At 43.9% G+C, this 18,500-nt stretch overlaps 2 protein-coding genes across 3 annotated transcripts in view; both read right to left on the reverse strand.

Annotated features, from left to right (window-relative positions):
• Positions 1-210: 210 nt before the first annotated feature.
• Positions 211-17,702, reverse strand: LOC111845462 (myelin basic protein-like). 2 transcript variants are annotated; one of them, XM_072716889.1, is made up of 6 exons: positions 17,449-17,702; positions 8,103-8,207; positions 7,070-7,096; positions 5,768-5,797; positions 3,957-4,025; positions 211-1,772 (listed from the first exon to the last, which is right to left on the reverse strand). In XM_072716889.1, exons 1-6 carry the CDS (start codon positions 17,566-17,568, stop codon positions 1,737-1,739), a joined length of 387 nt encoding a protein of 128 aa, XP_072572990.1. In that variant the 5' UTR covers positions 17,569-17,702; the 3' UTR covers positions 211-1,736. The 2 variants fall into 2 exon arrangements, with proteins under 2 accessions (XP_072572990.1, XP_072572991.1); XM_072716890.1 differs by lacking the exon at positions 5,768-5,797.
• Positions 17,643-18,500, reverse strand: part of LOC111844834 (myelin basic protein-like) — a 35,817-nt gene continuing 34,959 nt past the window's right edge. The window contains exon 4 of the mRNA XM_023813676.2: positions 17,643-17,905. Within this exon, the coding sequence (XP_023669444.1) occupies positions 17,643-17,905 (263 nt within the window). The remainder of the gene's footprint in view (positions 17,906-18,500) is intronic.

Consider the following 18,500-nt stretch of genomic DNA (forward strand, 5'->3'; position numbering starts at 1 on the left):
TGTTATAAAGTCAGAGCTTCGGATTTTGAAAGCGCTCTCGTGTATCTTTATTAAAGTGGCCCACATGCATGCTGCAGTATTGTATTACTAAGCCATGGATAGGTGTGTATATATTGGTATACTATGTCTGGATGATTTGCCAACAAAGAGAAGTCCATTGCTTTGAGATTGTTGGTTCTTTTCTTAAATAACAAAGAAAATCTGCACCACAACTTTTAAATGGCTTTTATTTAAGTTAAGAGGCGGGTCATTTTGTTTGTGCCGGGGACAGCGAAGGCTTCTAGGTTTAAACTGATTCGCATGAGCCGCACACACAGAGACATGCGTACGCAGGCTGAAGCTTACTTTAAATACACAGATGGTGCTGTTGTTTTTGGGGATGAACGTGGGCAAAACCACGGTGGAGATGAATCAATCTCCGTCCCTCTGTTCCTCAGGACACTCAACAAACTTTTTGGCAACCTGTCCTATTCCTCTCTATCCCAGTGTTTGCTTAGATGCGAAAAAGGATGTGTCTGTTTTTCCCGACAGCCGGAAACACTTTCAACAGGACACAGGAAAACAAAGGTACACAATCATGGGGCAGTAATTCTCTTGCGTTTACAAATGGCATTGCGTTAACTAGCTATTCAATTTTTTTTATTTCGACAGATAACAAATGTAACAAACACGAGACATTATGATAGCATACAACAAAAAATACACTTTTATGGCTTGGGGTGGGTAGTGGGTGGGGGGTTAAATTTATCATGATGTAAAGACCAGGATAATTATACTAATGCCCCCCAGAACTTGATTCGGTGAAGGCCGTTTCCTCACAGTCACAAAAACAGTGCAGTACAGACAGACTTTTAATCTACTTAAAGTTTGGCTGGGAAAATGGCGTCCCATTACCGTTAAAATTTTAAATTAATTAATTAAATTAATGATGTGTTCATGCTAAAGAGAATAGTTAGCAGATAGAAAATCAGTGGGTACCATGAATATATATATAATTGGTTAAATTACAACCCTTGTAGGTCATTTTCCCCTCCAATTTTACAGCCAACAAGATCAGGCGCTAAACATTACAGATTCCAGGCAAACTGCCTGTACGTTATGATGGGATGGAGGTATTAAAATCTGTGCAGTTTCGGTTGCAGTTTGAGCAAGATGCTCGGAGTGAAAACACACGGACCGTGAGTGATTGGGCTACACATTTACAACCAAAGACACTAATCTGCACAAGATGACAAGAAGAGTCACAAGAAGCATTTCTATGCTACTCTAATAACTAATAATCTGTTAGGCGGTAAACACAGCAAATACGGAAAGGGAGAGTGGGGAGACATGGAAAAAAGAAAACATGGGAGAGGCGACGGAAAGGGAACGTTCCGGATGGGCTGGTTACCAAGCCCGCCGATGTTCCAGTCCCCACTGTTAGGGTTCGACACTTTGACAACGACGACAACAGCAACAGAAAAAAGACAGAAAGGGGGAATGAGACCCTTCGAGGCTGCGTGCGCGAGAAGGCTATCGGTGATTCTGGTTACGACGGCCATGCTTGTGTCCCGGAGGACGGGTTAGACGCAGCGGCTGAGCCGTGAGGTGGAGACGCAAAGGCCAGCGTTAGTGCGTTAGCGGCAGGGCAGTGGTCAGGCTATCAATCCGGTTTCTTGCTTCATCTCCCTCGTTGGCTTCCTTTTTCTTCCAAATACACCCTTTTTGGCATTAAAAAGGAATGGGAAGAAGGGACATCAGCGCTTGGCAGGTGACCCAGATCTACTTCCTCCCTGGAAGGAAATGAGAGAACAGGTAGCGTTAGCAGCTGGACCAGTCAACCTCATTTTATGACCAGAAACTGACGTCTTTCTGCTGTGTTTACTGATGTTACTGACTAGACTATAGTTTCTAAATTAAGGGGAAAAAATAGGATAATGCTGAATATATCCATGTAGAATTGAATGAGATACTACGATGCATTGAAAAAAAAAATCACCTTTCAACATCTAAAAATATAAAGAGGGAAAAGAAAACTGCTGGTATTTGTCACAAAACATTCATGAGAAACAGATTTCACATCAAACGCGACTCAGGCTTGCAGGATTTGAGGTACAATATCAAAAAAAGAAAGAGAAAACTTTAGATGCAGCAGGACACAGAAAAGATCTGTTACAGTAGATCAAATGAACTTATTTCAAAATGTAAGCTGGATAATGTAATTTTATCTCAGGCACAAATTATTAATGCTATCGTGAGGATCCCTTTGGTGGGAATGGTGAACAGGAGATGTGATTTGGGCAGAACAGAACATAGATGTAAATACTGAAAAAGAGACACCATTTCGGCAGACAAATTAAAAGCACAAACCCAGGCAAGGAATCTGACCTGTGGTCAGGGTTACTAGCTGAAACACATCACAGCATGCCAATCAATAATCATTTTGGGAGGGAGGGACAGCTGAAGCCAATCATGTGACACCCAACCCCCCCCCCCCCCCCCCCCCACACACACACACAATTATTCTTCAGAAGAAAGACCCTGAAACTCAGCATGCTGCTTTCATGAAGCTGATATGTAACCTAACAATCTGCATCCAAGTAGGGTGAAGACATTCTGAAGCATTGATTTTCCTCCCTTCACTATTTCACAAATTAAGTCCTAAGATAAACTGAAAAAAGACACTTAAATGAATTAATCACTGAACAGAATTACTTGCTAATTACTGAAATCGTGCTACGCCTCTGACGACTTCCTGTGGGCTTTGGTTTCTTTCTGGATTTTCCTCAGTATTGCTCGGTTGAACTCAAGAGCTGGCGTCACACAAGCGATTAGGTGTCAGCTCACTCAGAACAAAATCAATTCTGTTGCCATCACTGCGTCCCCAGATGTGCCCAAAGATGGGCCGATACAGTTCAAAACGCAGTAAGCCAAGTCTAAACATTTGGAGATCCAAATTCACCCAGCTTAAATACAGTCATACAACAAAAGGAGAAATGTGTTTATCATTACAGTGTCCATCTTACAGCTGATTACTCTCACCAGAGTAATTCTATCACAAGGGTATTGCAGCAGAATCCAATCGTGCAAGGTCAGTGCCCTTGTGAACGTTGTGTAATATGGCTTTTCACACAGAATTGCCTCCACAGAGGTGGTGGCATTTAATCCATATGTTCTGGTTGCATATGAACTGCCATGGAAAAATATGGAAGCAAGGTCTTGTGGTGAAATGTAAGCCTTTCATGCTGTCCTCAACTGTCCCCAGCTGTCCTCAACTGTCCCCAACTGTCCCCAGCTGTCCCCAACTGTCTCCAACTGTCCTCAACTGTCCCCAACTGTCCTCAACTGTCCCCAGCTGTCCTCAACTGTCCTCAACTGTCCACAACTGTCTCCAACTGTCCTCAACGGTCCCCAACTGTCCTCAGCTGTCCTCAACTGTCCCCAACTTGATGGGTCAATAAAGCCGTTAGGCGTAGCATCCCCGCGCCGCTCCAAAGCGCTTAAGTCCATGGCAGTCTTAAGGTGACACAGGGTTTCCCCCCCAGCCGGGCAGGGCTCAGGCTCAGAGGCTCAGAGTCCCACGGCTGCGTGTATCACTACAGCTGGAATATAGTGATGTCTCTCAGGCATTACAAACCCAAGAAAAACACCTTTTTAGGGGGATTTTATGCATCAACACAATCCAGATGTAACACATGCACACGCTCGGGGACATATCTCAAGGAAAAGTCTTTGTGTTTCCATAACAATATCGACTGTGACCTCCATTAATGCATTTATGTGTGTTTGAAGGATGATATTCTCTTCAGTTTGGGACAGCACAGGAGGACTCATTAGTGTCTGTAGAGCCAAAGGCACTAGCGCATCTTAGCCATGTTAGGCTCATACAGCCTTTAGCCCTGCTGCTGTATTAGCATTAATTACAATGTCCCTGTCCCCGTCTGTGTTTATGCCCCAGGATGGCGTGAGCTCTTTACCATTTTGAAGATCCTTGACAAGGTTCCTTGGCCTTCACTGCGGCCTGCCTGTGTAGACTTCTGCTCCCCCTAAGGAAAAAGGCATGAGAATCAGTCTCGGGTGGGAGAGGAGGGGGTTTGGAAAATCTGGGGCCCCAGAGACTGCTACTGGTGCACAGCTGAGACCCTCTGGCTGGACCAGGAGTACGGCACGTGTGTTCTGGAGAGCCCCGGCTCCTGGCGGTCCAAGGACACACTCAACCACGTTTTGTCGGGTTAAATGAGCAAAGCTGCACAGCAACACTGTATGTTCACTGAAGGCGATGGGCTGCGCCTGCACCTTTGGTCGCTTTACGGGATTGTGCCATCACAGAGGATGCGTTTCCTTATTGGAACTCCTACTTGCAGTTTCACAATGTCATTATGAGTGTTTTTCCACTGAAACACAATTCAAAAAGTAATCGCCTATTGAAAAAAACATTTAATTATGGAAATAATACCATGTTTTAACTGAGCTATTACTTTTTCATAATAAAACCAGTCACTTCAGCTGAAAGCTTATTCTCCTGTCAGTTGTGGCACAATGAACCTAAATGATGTGCATGGATGGGATGGAGATTTAGGGATTTTTGTGGCTCCAGATATTGGTCATCACCATCATCATTAATAGAAGCAGCAGCAGCTTGGATACCCAACTTGACCCCAATTTCCCTTCTGCGTCTAGATGTTCTCCTGACCTTTCTGACCTGAGTGACAACCTGCAGGTTTCTGATAGATCTGCTGCTCCCATCCAGGGAGACGTCGCTTTATGAAAGGAGGGTAGGAGGAGAGATCGAAGTTCAGTGGGATGTAGAGCTGAATGGTGAGCAAACCATCGCACACAAACCCAGATGATGGAAGACAGCGATCGCCTCTGCAGATCTGACGCACGGCCAGAAGAGTCAGGCGTTTAAGGAGGAAAGAAAAGACGTTCTAGCGGCCAAAGTAGCAGCAGCGCCATTCAACTTGCCTTGCATGATGTGAGGGACGGCAGAACTGTTCTGTAGTCACATCATTAGAATCCTGCCCACTAGCCAAACGGCCTTTTAATTACCAGAGGTCCAGCTGTGACAGAACACAGTCTAATAACGGCCACACCTGATCTAGCTGGGTGATCTTGGCAGGGGAATTGAACGCACTGCAGTGTCGCTTGAAATTTATGAAGTACTGAGCAGACTGGTTCCCGAATTATCTGTTCACTGAAAAACAGCCCAGGATAAAATGATTTAAAGGTGCAGTCCACAAATCTGGCCACCGCGTTCTATGCATTTAGATTGTTCCATGAAAAGTGTATAATTTTGAACATGTTTATTGGATTGCGGTAACAATATTGTCTGGAGGCATCCATTTGCACATCTGTGGGAAAAAGCAGCCAAACCGGACAGTGATACTTTACCTCAGCAAATCAACTTTTTTTTTCCACTGAAGATGTATGGCTGTGAATTGAGAGTAGCCATGACAGAGACAGCAGCTGAAGGGGGGGTTGTGGGGTGGGGGTGGGGGGGGGAGTGAAATAAACAGGCAGGCAAAGGGAAGTGAGGAACATGAGTAGGGAGACATGCAAGGGAAGGTATGTGAAGGAGTGAAGAATAACAGGGAAGGTAATTGGGGACGTTTTACCAGGTAAGACGGGAAGAACAAACAGGAGAGGCAGCATTCACCCTGGCTGCAAGTTTTCCAGTGACAAAAAGGGCTGTGAAATCAATCAAGGGAGTTTTTTTAGGGTTGTTTTTTTGTGTTTGTTTGGTTGTTTTTCGGTCTTATTTTATTTTGTTGTTTTTTAAATCACCTACCCGGCCTAATTTGGCAGATAGTCCTCGCCACTGGATATGAAAGAGAGAGAGAAAGTCAAGAGGGTGACAGCACAGAGCAGCGCAGAGAGCAGCACATCCACACCAGCCACGTCAGCCCGCCCCCGCTGGCCACAGCCAATCAGCACTCATGCCGCGTCAGCCACAGCTGCCCGCCCCCGCTGGCCGCAACCAATCAGCACTCACGCAGCGGCTGCCCGCCCCTGCTGGCCACAGCCAATCAGCACTCAAGCCGCGTCAGTCCCTGTGGCTCCACAGATAAGCTTCAGTATATTTTGTTGGCCTGATTCATACCCAGTTAAATGAGAAACTCTAATGATGATGAGTGAGAGGCAGTTGGAGACATATTGGTAGACTAATGACTCAAGTTATTTAACAGGACACGTTACTGGTAAATTTACAATGCAGATTAAGCATTGATGGCTCGTATTCCAGCCGGGGAGTCGCTGCCCTTAAACAGATTATCACACACTTTTTGTTCTCTCCTTCCTCTCCCAAACAACAATCAATAGTAATAAAATATTTTGTGCATGATTGTTAGAAGCCTGTTTATTCTGGGATGGATGAATATGCCAAAATACAGCATTAATTATCTCTGGCTTCCCTGGTAACATGGTCCTATCAATCATATTCCTGATTAATTTTCTTCATTTTTCTGTTTTGAAATAAGTGATTCCCAAAACTCTGTGACAATTTTGATACATTTTGCTTGGACTTTAAACACACTATTTATTTTTTGCTGACCAAAACAAAATCAGTTTTCCAAGAACCCTGCTTCAGCACTGTGTGACAGCAGTAAGCTGGTACAATGTCCTAGATGTGTCATTATTTTGTAGAAATGTATATAGTATTTTCTGTCTTTTCTTTCTGTCTCGAAACCATTTTTATTTTGTTTTGGCTTGTTTTAGGCTTGTCAGATGTGTACATGCTGGTAATGAGGTAGTGCATTTCCTTTGAACTGAAAGAAGTAACTATCATTATTTTGGACATAGATGTACAAGGAATACAGGAAGTAAGAACCATTTGGAGCAAGAAATGAGCATTGTCCCATTCAACCTACAAATGAGACGGTACCCTTTATCTGGAACTACAGATAAGAGAGGAAATATTCTTATAAAGCACATAAGAAATGAACATCCCTTTTGGATCTCAAAATTAGAACTAAATTAGTCCTTTGGAATTGCAAGGTTAAGTATAACTACCAAAGACCTATATTACATGGTAAAAGTATTGTTTTCCATCCTCTCTTTTTTAAGCATGTGAAGAGTGAGGGGGGGGGCTTACCTTGGACTTAGGTGGAGGAGGGGACACCTGCAGAACAAAGTCAGAGTAAGCGGGTGAATTTATATTCATTGTACAAACTGGGGAGTTTATGAGAGCTGTTACAAAGAGGCATTTCCCCATGCTGATATTTAGATAAATGCCAGGGAAAATCCATCACTGTCTAGCACTGTTTGATATTGTCTGGATGCTATTAGAATCTGCCCACCTACACTGCCTAATAAAACGGAAGTACTTAAAATGCCATTAAGGCAGATGATGACATTCTGGATTAATGTATGATGTAAATACATGATAATATCCATAATGTGAATATTGCTTTAATATTTGACCACAATATTTTGCTGCTTCCTTCGTTGTTGAGTAAGAAGTCTTATTAGGCTGTTGCTTTGTTAGAAGTTGCTCTAATACAGCTTACGCTGTACCTGGGCGTTCACTGGAAGCTCAGCCTAGCTGTACCTGGGCGTTCACTGGAAGCTCAGCCTAGCTGTACCTGGGCGTTCACTGGAAGCTCAGCCCAGCTGTACCTGGGCGTTCACTGGAAGCTCAGCCTAGCTGTACCTGGGCGTTCACTGGAAGCTCAGCCCAGCTGTACCTGGGCGTTCACTGGAAGCTCAGCCCAGCTGTACCTGTGCGTTCACTGGAAGCTCAGCCTAGCTGTACCTGGGCGTTCACTGGAAGCTCAGCCCAGCTGTACCTGGGCGTTCACTGGAAGCTCAGTCTAGCTGTACCTTTGCGTTCACTGGAAGCTCAGCCCAGCTGTACCTGGGCGTTCACTGGAAGCTCAGCCCAGCTGTACCTGGGCGTTCACTGGAAGCTCAGCCCAGCTGTACCTGGGCGTTCACTGGAAGCTCAGCCTAGCTGCACTTATGCCTAGTCCACTCCTTGGCAGCACATGTGGACTCTTTGAATGTAGGAGGCTAAATTTTCAGGCACGAAGCCCATAGATAGAAAGGTTTTTTCTCTCTGTTAGAGAAAGGAAATAATAGTCAAGCTTACAGCCAGTGAGCAGAGCAGAACCAGCAAGCATACTTACAATTGTCCTGAAGAACTGCACAACGGCATTTTCGTCTCCGCGCCGGCGGGGAGAACCCTGCAGAGGGCGCTGTGGGGAGGAGGACAGGGAGCCCCGGAAGGAGCCCTGGGGGCACAAAGAGACACAGAATGTTTTCACTACATCGAGTGTGAAAAGCTTGGAGCACCGGTGCTTATAAAAGCTTCTCAAGCAGCCGAAGGCTCATTTTTATTGACCTTTAAAATGTAATATATTTTGAAGTCGGTTCAGCAGATAGCACAGATGCCTGACACCTCTGTGGCTGGGGGTTCGGGTCCCGCCTCCCCTGATGTGTGTAGAATTTGCACATTCTCCCGAGAACCTGCAGCAAATCAGCCCTTTTCACTGAAGATGTGTGGGTGTTCTTCCACTATGTAGAGACCTTGGTTAGATTAATCGTTTTTCTAAATTGCCTGTACTGTTACTCTCCCGTTCTCCTTCACACTGTCTCCCCCAATCACACTGTCCAGGATAATTGGTTGGAAATCTGTTGGATGTTCAGTCAGATTCCATTCCAAGCGGCATTACCGAAAAAGAGAATATTAGCATTCTGCTATGGGCAGATTGTTATTCGTGTATTTTGACTCTCAGGTGTTTACCTAAAACCTAACAAAAGCAGACAGGTGTACGCAACAAACGATTTTTCCAAAATTTTAAGGATGCTTCAGTTTTAAATTAATGCTAATTTTATTGACAAGCCCCAGCGACGTTGCAGGTGGTAATGTGTTTACATATGTGGTGCATGTAAACAACACTATCGCAATTATTTTAATTATTCCAGTTTTGTCAGGGAGGTGGGAAAAAAGTCAACAGCGGCTGGTTGTCACAAATAAACCCAAATTTCTCTTCTTTGCTTGTGAAAAACAACCAGTTTTAAGAGGCAGGTTTTCAGGTACTAGCAAGATTATAGAATAGAATTTAATAGGTCCATTTTTGGAAATGACACAGGATCCCAGGATTAGCATAAACATTATAATAATGCACGCACACATACACATACAAACACACATAAGCACACAAACATCTAAGCGGTAGGGTTTTGCAGTTAATTTCAGGTTATATTGTTCATGATTATACTGGTCGTGCTTAAATTGCATTTTTCAGGTCTCTCATTTTATGTAGATAAAATGTAGACTCTCCCTGCCGGCCCCTGGAGGATGGGCTCCCCCTTTGAGTCTGGTCCCTCCCAAGGTTTCTTCCTTCTAGGGAGTTTTTCCTTGCCACTGTCGCCTATGGCTTACTCACTGGGGGCTTTGGGTGGGGATGCTGTAAAGCGCTTTGGGACAATGTAATGTTGTGATAATGCGCTATACAAAAATAAATTTGTTGTTGTTGTTGTTGTAGATGCAATTCCAAGCCATGGAGGTATGTTCCTTAAATATCTCCCAGACTTGAAACTGATCTACCTACTTCCAAGAGAGGTAATACAAACCTTTTCATTACCTCCAGTGTCAGTTCAGATACATTGTGGAAAACTTTTAATGAACCAAGTCGCTTCCTTTTCCGTCCTCTGCTGAAAGTCTAGAACACGCCCATTACTCTAGCAGCAAACAAGTTTTAATTAAAGTGGCTTTCAGTAATCAAGCTAAATTAAAGAAGAATGAGCTGATGGATGGAATCTTACAGATATTATGGGGAGGGGGCCTTTCCAGTACAGACTTTCCATTGTTTGTCATCAATCATTTTTATTTTAAAATTGCAGACACTGTTTTGCTGTGGTAGACTGGCGGCCTGCCCAGTGAGTACCCCGCCTCTCACTGATGATACTGGGATTGACTCTGACTTCCCCGCGACCCAGATGGATACAGCGGTATAGATGATGGATGGATGGATGTACACTGTTTTGTGTAATTGAGGGACCAATTAGCGCATGTATTAAATTAATTAGTTAGTGCTCTGAATGGGCCCAAAATGGGTTGAAAAAAGATGGGGCAAAAACTAAAACAGTCGAAAAAGAAGAGAAAAACAATGGAACCATATCTGTAGCCTTTTGTTCCCTTGACATACTGGCAGTGGGCAGTTTCTACATGGAAGTTGTTTACTCCACCCATTAACATTCAATTGACCGGGCACTTTTCGATTTACAGGAATCAATGCAAGAATCCTATCTTTCAGATCGGGGAGGGCCATTTCCCCAACATCACCCTGGAATCAATATCATTGACTTCCCTCTAAATCGAATACATTCTGCAGGATTCTCAGCGGGGACCCTGCAGGTCTTGTGGAATGTCAGTTCTTAAAGTGACCCCATAATTACCTTCTCGAGAACGTCATTATTCTGCTTCATGCACAGCGTGAGCACACAGTGTCACGATCGAATGCCCTTCAGCAACACAAAGATACAGCATCATGACTGAAGGCTGTCTTCGTTACATAAGCTTCACAGTAAAGCTCCCTACCTCTGTAACTTCGTGATGATGATTAGGCACTTGTCTTTTTTTAATGGGGATATTCTATCAACACAGAATCCATATCAAATTCTTAAATAACTCTCAAAACCCTACAGAGCTCCTCAAAGCGTGAGGTTGTGCTTTAATCTGACCCTGATTAACACGTGTTATAGTGCTTCAACTTTCTGCGTAATCACCTTTATTAGGTTGAAAAATACAATACAGGCAGTCCGCAGGTTACAAAGAAGATCCATTGAAATTCTCATTTTATTCTGTAGGTAAGTAGGAACAGTAATAATACAGTACATAATTCTTCAATGTGGGGGTAGGGTGTGGCTCAGTGAACTATGCCTGTGTGCTTGTAATCAGAAGGTCACCCAGTGGATGCCCTTTGTGGACAACTTACTCTACAAAAAGAGCTAGCCGAGCAATTTCCCCATGTGGATCCATCAAGTATTAATTATTATTACTAATAATACAGGAATAATAAAAGTAACTAATATGATGAACCACTGAAGCCACGCAATGTTTTCACAAGTGTCACAAAGTAATGCTCATGTTCGTTATTACGAATCATTCAATATCTCAAATTTTTTATATAATAAGCTTTTATGGTGGTCTGTTCATAATTGTCTGTTTGTAATTGTTGGTAGTTGTCCGTAAGTTGGATGTTATTAACCTGGGGACTGCCTGCAGTGATTTTAGGGATCGTACTGGTTACTACACTTCATGATATAGAAGTTGTGTTTTTGCACCTTTCACTGCTGTAGAACAGCCTTTTCTTTTAGGAACGTGGATTGTGATTGACGAGAAATTAGGTAAACGAAGCAACAGATCTGGCTTCTTAAGAACAAACTGAATAAGGACCATTGTTGTAGGCAGTCACAGAAAATAATTAAAAAATCAACTGATGCTTAAAGACCTTGAGAATCTCCATTCAAACGACATGTTACAGTTTTCTGTAGCTTATTTACTCTTTGTCTTGTTACAATTGAAAGGCTACAAGGAATGATAGCTGTAAATCGGAGGACGCTGTCTGCAGCGGTGCGGCCTGCCAAGCCGCTCTGGTGCCCGATCTTCCTCGGGGTACCATACCTTAAAGACATGCTGTTAGGTAGATTGGCAACACCAAATCAGTGCCCTGCAATGGACGGGAACCCTGTTCAGGTCTCCTCTGCCTTGTACCCTCTGGGACAGGGTCCCGGCCATCATCATATTAGGCTTCCAACCCAGACCAATCCAGTTATGGTCCAGATTTTTTTATGGCCCCTGTCACTCATCGGAACCTTTCCCTCTTTACGGAGCCACCTGCAGGTTTTCTCTGCAGTCCTGTACTGAATGAGTGGTTGGAAGAAGCAGGGATAACAGTAAAAGTGACTTTTGCTTTAAGGTGTGTGAAATAGGGATGTGTAGCCCTTTGGAATGAAGTATTCTGTATGTTTCTCATACTTAACTAAAGTTAACAAAGTCAACTTTCCAATGTTCCTACCCTTATTTTTAATTAAACTTTGCTTGAATAGTTGGCATAGTGCCTCTTTGCTGTTGGGCCAGTAAGGACCATCTCCCAGGTTATGTTATCCCCCCCCCCCGCTAAACAGCTCACAAATATTGGTAAGGTAAGAGCCAAGCTACTCCCCGAGATCCTCATCTCTATCCGCTGGAAGTTGAAGCACAGCTCTTTACTGCACGACTTACCCAGCTTAATGAACTTGGCAGCATGTAGTTTGCTTTGGCATGAGCCGGGGATGGCAGACTGGTGTAGCCTCGATGGACCAGGATCCATACGGGTCGGACACGTCCTTCCTAATAGTTCCAGCTGCTGCAGACAGCACGTACCCTTGGCTTTGCATTAAAGCGTATCTGCGGAGCTCACTCTTGAAAAATTGAAGGTTCTTCAGAGATTTGTGCTGTTGGAGATGCTGTAATATGAGGTTGTCATTGGAATGGAAAGGCCTTCGTTGTGTATCGATACGGAGCAATCAAGGACACACACTTCCTGAGACAGATTCAAATCATGACATCGGACTTGGGACGACTCTCTTACTCTCCAACGTGTCAACCTGCTCTGTAGCTGTAATTTCCCATAGGTTACGTTTAAAACTTGTGGGCGGCAGCCTGGTATTTTCCAAGGCTCTCAATCAGTGTTTCCAAATCCAGTCCTCCCTACTGGGAGCTGGGAGGAAGCAAAAATGTGGACTGTCTGGCAGGGAGCAAAAACATGGACTGACTGTGGGTCTCTGAGGACCAGATTGGGAAACACTGCTCAACACGTAGGATGAAAAGAGGAATCTCATTTATATGTTAATGATGGGACTGAACCGAAGAAAAAAATGCCACTGCTCTGCATAACATAATGATAAGGTAGAGAAGGGTATTTTTTTTTTAGTTTTGTTTCTTTCTTGGTTAACATTTCCGCACTCCTCCAATTCTGGCAGTATGTTTATCGTAAATGTGAACCAGAGAAAATTCAAATGTTTTTCCAAGTTATATTGACTTGAAGTTTTCCGGGTTTAGCTATACCATACCCCACACAAACTGATTTAATCCTAGTAGGAAAATTACTATGGGGCTACGTGCCTACTAGTAGGGTGGGGACAGATAAATGACATAACTAAAAAAAAAAAATCCAAGAATGAGAAAGAAAGCAATTAAACACAAACCAGATTTAAGGAAAGAATGTGGATATGTGGTGGTTTGCCATCAGAATCTATCAGAGCAGCCTTTGATTTCATGACTAAAAATTATGTCCTCAGTGGATTTTCAGCACTCGCTAGGGCTAATACATTAACACTTTATTATGCAGCTTTGATTGTAACGTTATACATTATGACAGCCTTGTCCTGGAGGTATAGAGTGACCGACTCCCTGTAAAAGGGAAATTTAGCATGAAATGGGGAACCAAAGTCATGAAGATCAACAGGGACTGGCCTGGCAAGTGTTAACCAGTAAACAGACCAGCCTAGGAATGGGTTGGTCTGACTGGGATACAGCTCATGCCCACCCTGGCATGGACAGTGCTTGAAGACATTTAAAAAAAAATAAGGTGCTAAGGTAAAAATCCAGCTGTTGTGGAATATTCCTGGAATAAATGGCAGTAAATAATGCCCCTCATCACATGATCCATTAAAATTAGTAAAATGTCTTCCTACCTAACAAGATGGCACATAATGCTAAAGCTAAACATGTTTTGTTGTACATGACCAGAAAGTTTCAAACAACTGGACGTTTGTAGGCAGAAACATTACATATTACTCCACAGAGACATAAGGCAATAGACGTCTCATAAAACGTGTATCACTCTCTCTAATGATGTTTAATGTATCACGACACATCCCTGTGAATCGCTTTTGGACGACTGTTGTGAAAGGCGCTATATAAAAATAAATTGAATTGAACTGAATTGAATAAAAGCTTGGCAGCAAAAAAAATTAATAGCTATGGTTGACCTTTGACAGCACGACTAAAGTTCCTATTAAAGATTATCCGAGATTAACAGAAGAATTTGTTGCAGTACAGTCTCAGTCCACTAGGGGGCTTAGATGTAACTGGCTATAGACAGGAGGGACAGGCTTTACAGCAGTCCTTGAATGGTGACAACAACACATAAAACACACCACATACCCTCCCCTCCAGCCCTGCACAGCATGGAGCCCACATATTAACCAGCTGGACAGGCTCTATACCACGTGCTGCTGCCCCCCCCCCCCCCCATTCTGACCACTGTGCTCCTGGACCCAAACCAATCGATCCCACAGGGGCTGAGAGGCGGGTGGTGTTGAGATTCACAGCCCAGTTGGTACTCGGGGGGGGGAGTGGCTTGAGGCTAATTACCCGGGTGACATCATTACAGTTTTAACGATGCACTTGTACGTCGGACTACCTGTCGGACTCTGCAATCCGAAGGCTCGCTCTGTCTATAATACACCCAGATACATTTCTAGCACATTTCGAGCTTGAGCACAATAGCAGACACAACAGACACAAACGTGCTGAAGACTCTGCAGAACGATTAGCACGCTTATTCATGTCTAGCTGCATAAGTGAGAGCAGGCAGCAGTTAATCACACAATACAGCCAGGTTATGGTTTAAAGCCGGTTAGGGTTTACATGCTGACAAAAAAAAACAAACATCTGCAAGAGTCATTTTTGTTAGACTTTAATAAAGTACTATTCCAAAGCTTATGTTAGAGAGGCAGAGAAAAGGCTTGCACACACAATTCATAGCAGTTTGTGACCAGAAGCATTAATGTCATTCATAAGGCATATAGAAAAAGAACAATTACATTAAAATTTAAAGATAAGAGCAGGTGGCCTATATAGCATGATTTATGGTGGGAGCGCTACGTCACCGACACGGCGGCTCACCACAGACCAACGTCTCAGCTAATGTGACATAACGAACGACGCCAGGCTGTCACCAGCTGGTGGGGAAGCTGGCAGACCATTAACGACTGGGAGAGGAAACGGGGAGTTTTTAATTTTCACGATTGTTCATATTAACTCATTCATGCATTAACTTAGAAGTGCAGTTCGTGACCTCCTTCCTGTGGCAGAGTGATTGTGACAATGCGGATAATCAATGAACCATCCCCTGATTTCAGCCATTTATCTCTTAACGAGAAGCAGGCAGAGTAATGGAATATCGCTCTCTTGGACTTATTAACATTGCACTGCCTATTACTGGCAGAGCTTCTTCTCAATAAATTGTCATGCATTAAGCAATATGGGGGGGTAGGCAAAACAATTTTAACAAACATTTTGATAAAATACAAAACATTTTTAAATACCACTACTGTACTTGTGCACTAACACTGTGTGAACATTTGGAATAAAGTAACAATTTTATCATGCTACTGTAAAATCTTAATTAATCTGAATTACATGTGAGTAGGACAATACTTTTCAAAAGCAGTTTGTTTCCCTCAAATTATTTAAACATCAAAAAAGTCTTAAAAAAAAAGAGTACAAACTGCAAGCTTTCTGTATAAAAATCCTCAAGAACAATTTCAATTAAACCCCATCACAGGAACATTTCCTATAAACATTTTACTGAAACATAACACAGTTCCCCAACAATACAGTAAAATTCTTTGTACAAGAGAAATACCTGAACATTATTTGGTATACACAGAGACATCTTATATGGAATAGCATTTTTTAATTTTTTTCCCCAAAACAAAACAAACAAAAAAGTCAAACATATCTGATCACTACAGTGATTATGAAGGAAACCTTAAGCCAATTATTTTGTTGAAAAAAAAAAGAAAGATAATCCCAAGTAGTAAAAGAAAAAAAAAATCATAAAATACACAGCCTTTAACTAGTTCTTACTAACTAGTACTAGTTATTGATTATTAGCAATAAAATTCTGATCAGAAAAACATAACAGACAGATGTTGCAAAAGGCAGACGTACTTTTTTCCCCAAAGGCGATTCCAGTCACTTGTGTGTTTAGAGATATTTGCATGAATGAGACGGCCTGACCAGAGGCCTGACCAGAGGCCTGACCAGAGGCCTGACCAGAGGTGCGCAGCTTGTCTACCTGAGTGCTGACCTTTCTACGGAACCTCCGGCTCACGCCTCGCCCCTGCTGATGCCCCCGCTCGGGGTAAATGAGAAGGCTAACGGGGAACGCAGCAGCACGTGTGGAGGGATTCGGTCTAGCTTCTTGCCACCTTTGGGATGGATTGACATACTGAATCCCCTTCCCCCCCACCTAATAACAACCGTGGCTTTTCTCGGAGTACAACTGGGCGAAATGAGTGCTCATTGGCAGCAACATCCCAGGAGCCACACAGTGGCAATGATGGGGGCCAGAACTACCTGGGTGCTACCGACGACCCCCCAGGCTCAAACTAAGAGTGTCGCACGACCAGGGACACAAAAAAGTCTAGTCTCTCCGCTTCTCATTCAACCACTACCAGCAAGCAAGTTCTGAAATCCCACTATGCAAGACTGCCCCACCCATCTAAGCAAAAGCCCCCCTTCCCCATTTCAGTGATATATTCTGCAGCATATACTATATACGTGTGAAATATCTGTACCATTCGTAATACAGCTTACAGCTTATGGAAAGTTTAGCTAAATATCTACCCGTTTAATGTATCGGAGGTTACACTCGCGTAGAGCTGTCTACAGAGAAAAAAACCCTCACACGATCTAAGCGAGATCTTGGGTGGCGTGCGTGTCTGCTCCTGGTACTCAGGCTGACAAATCCGCCCACTATCTCCCTTGTCAGTGGTATGATATTAAGGCTGACATTTGGTCCTCATACGTGAGGACAAATGAACTGGGGAAATCCTTGTGATTGGTCGATACTAAGAGCGGTCACCTAGCAGCAGCCTCCGAAAGCTGCATCGATCTACATTCTGAACTAGGAAAAAGAATCGAGCCCCGCAACGCTGATGTGTTCCCCAACCCAAGATTAAAAGATACAAAAATTAAACAGGCTTTTTAATAATTTATGTTGCGGGGAAACTGATAGTCAGCCTCCGGCAAATCCACACCGTGTTCAATAACTCGACAGGTCAGATCACTCCCGCACCACCACCAAATGCAGAGAACAAACACCGTGTCACAAACATGCACAGAGGCAATTAAATTCAAGATAATGAAATCGAAAAAGTAGATTACAGTTATCAAAGACAACTGAAGGTTATTTTTAAGATGTCCCTTTGACACAAAACTCTATCCCGCGTGTCACAGGTGTCTAACCACACCCAAACCACACTGACCCACTGTCTGTGTACAACACAGGTTCGTATGCGAGTTTTGGAAAGTCAAATGGAGACCAAGGAAAAAAAATAGTCAGAAATATGAATACATTCTATAGATCCCCCATCCAACATAATAGGAAAAATAATAAATGAAACAAGGAGCAATAACACAGAATGCAGTTTCTGTCTTGTTTTCCCCCACAGAAAACTCCTCATCCTCACCTTGCCCTTTCTCCGCCTGTCTCCTCCAAAGAAGCGACCTAGCTGGTCCAGGAGTCCAGGGTTCTTCTTCCGCTTGCCCAGCCCGAAGGGGGCTTGACCAGAGGTACTTGCTGTGGCCATTCTGGGTTTCGGTCTTGTGGGGGAGGTTGGTCCAGTTCAAGAGTTCTGTCCCAAAGAGGCTCTGAAGTAGGGTTCTAGTCGCTGTCCTGCACCGACGGTTCCGCTGCGCACTCCGGAATGGTGTGCAGCTCATCCGACTCTGAGGGGCGGTCTTTGAAGGTGTTGTCCTGCCGTCCCGGGGCATCCCGGGAGAAAAGGCGGACCAGGTGGGGGCGGGAGCTGTTGGGGTCAGCTGTGCTGGCACAGTTCCCCGCATTCCCCGCACCCGCGGAGTCAGTCGGCGCTGTCCCCTTGGTAGGTCTGCCATTGTTCAGGCACGCATCTGCCTCGCCCTGGCCTGGAAAATCGGGAAAAAAACACAAGGGTCATCTATGAACTTGAGCCTGGTGCAGAACAGTCAAGCAGACAATGGGAGCCTTTGTGAGTGAAAAAAGGGTTAGGGAAAAGCAGGGAGCTACAGGAAAAGGCAGAGGGACAAAATAACAAAAGATGTGGCAGGTTGCAGGGACAGCCTGTGACAAACCTATGTGAGCCTTACCAGTTGGACGTCGGTGACAGGCCCAGTACAGTATGTGAGAGGATGGGGAATGCCACCACTGACTGCAACGACTACGGATGATGGTATTTTGAAAATCTATGGACAAGTGTGGCTTCCATTGGTTTTGAAAGTTATGAAGCCCATGTTGACGTGTGGAATTTAGCTAAAGGATGTGCAACACAGCTTACAGCACTGCCTTCATTGCTGAGGGCAGCAAACCCAACCTGGCCATCAATGCGGCTTTGTCCCCAAATAAAGCGTGCAGCCAAACACCCGAGCTTCTGAATGCTAACGTTTTCTCAACAGTCGCCCATTGTTGTTTTTTTGCATAGTTATTTGTGTGGGACAATGGAAGCTGTGTCATAAAAATAACTCTTCTGGGTATGAAACTGAA

Source organism: Paramormyrops kingsleyae, chromosome 9 (assembly GCF_048594095.1).
Source record: "Paramormyrops kingsleyae isolate MSU_618 chromosome 9, PKINGS_0.4, whole genome shotgun sequence".
NCBI lineage: Eukaryota > Metazoa > Chordata > Actinopteri > Osteoglossiformes > Mormyridae > Paramormyrops > Paramormyrops kingsleyae.

Excerpts from the sequence above, each read along its gene's own strand:
- LOC111845462 (XM_072716889.1), bottom strand. The coding sequence starts at position 17,568 with ATGGCCACAGCAAGTACCTCTGGTCAAGCCCCCTTCGGGCTGGGCAAG. Across the intron at positions 5,798-7,069 it reads CTCCTCCACCTAAGTCCAAG|TGGCGAGGACTATCTGCCAA; the intron begins GTAAGCCCCCCC and ends TTTCATATCCAG. Across the intron at positions 1,773-3,956 it reads TGTCAAGGATCTTCAAAATG|GGAGGAAGTAGATCTGGGTC; the intron begins GTAAAGAGCTCA and ends ATTTCCTTCCAG.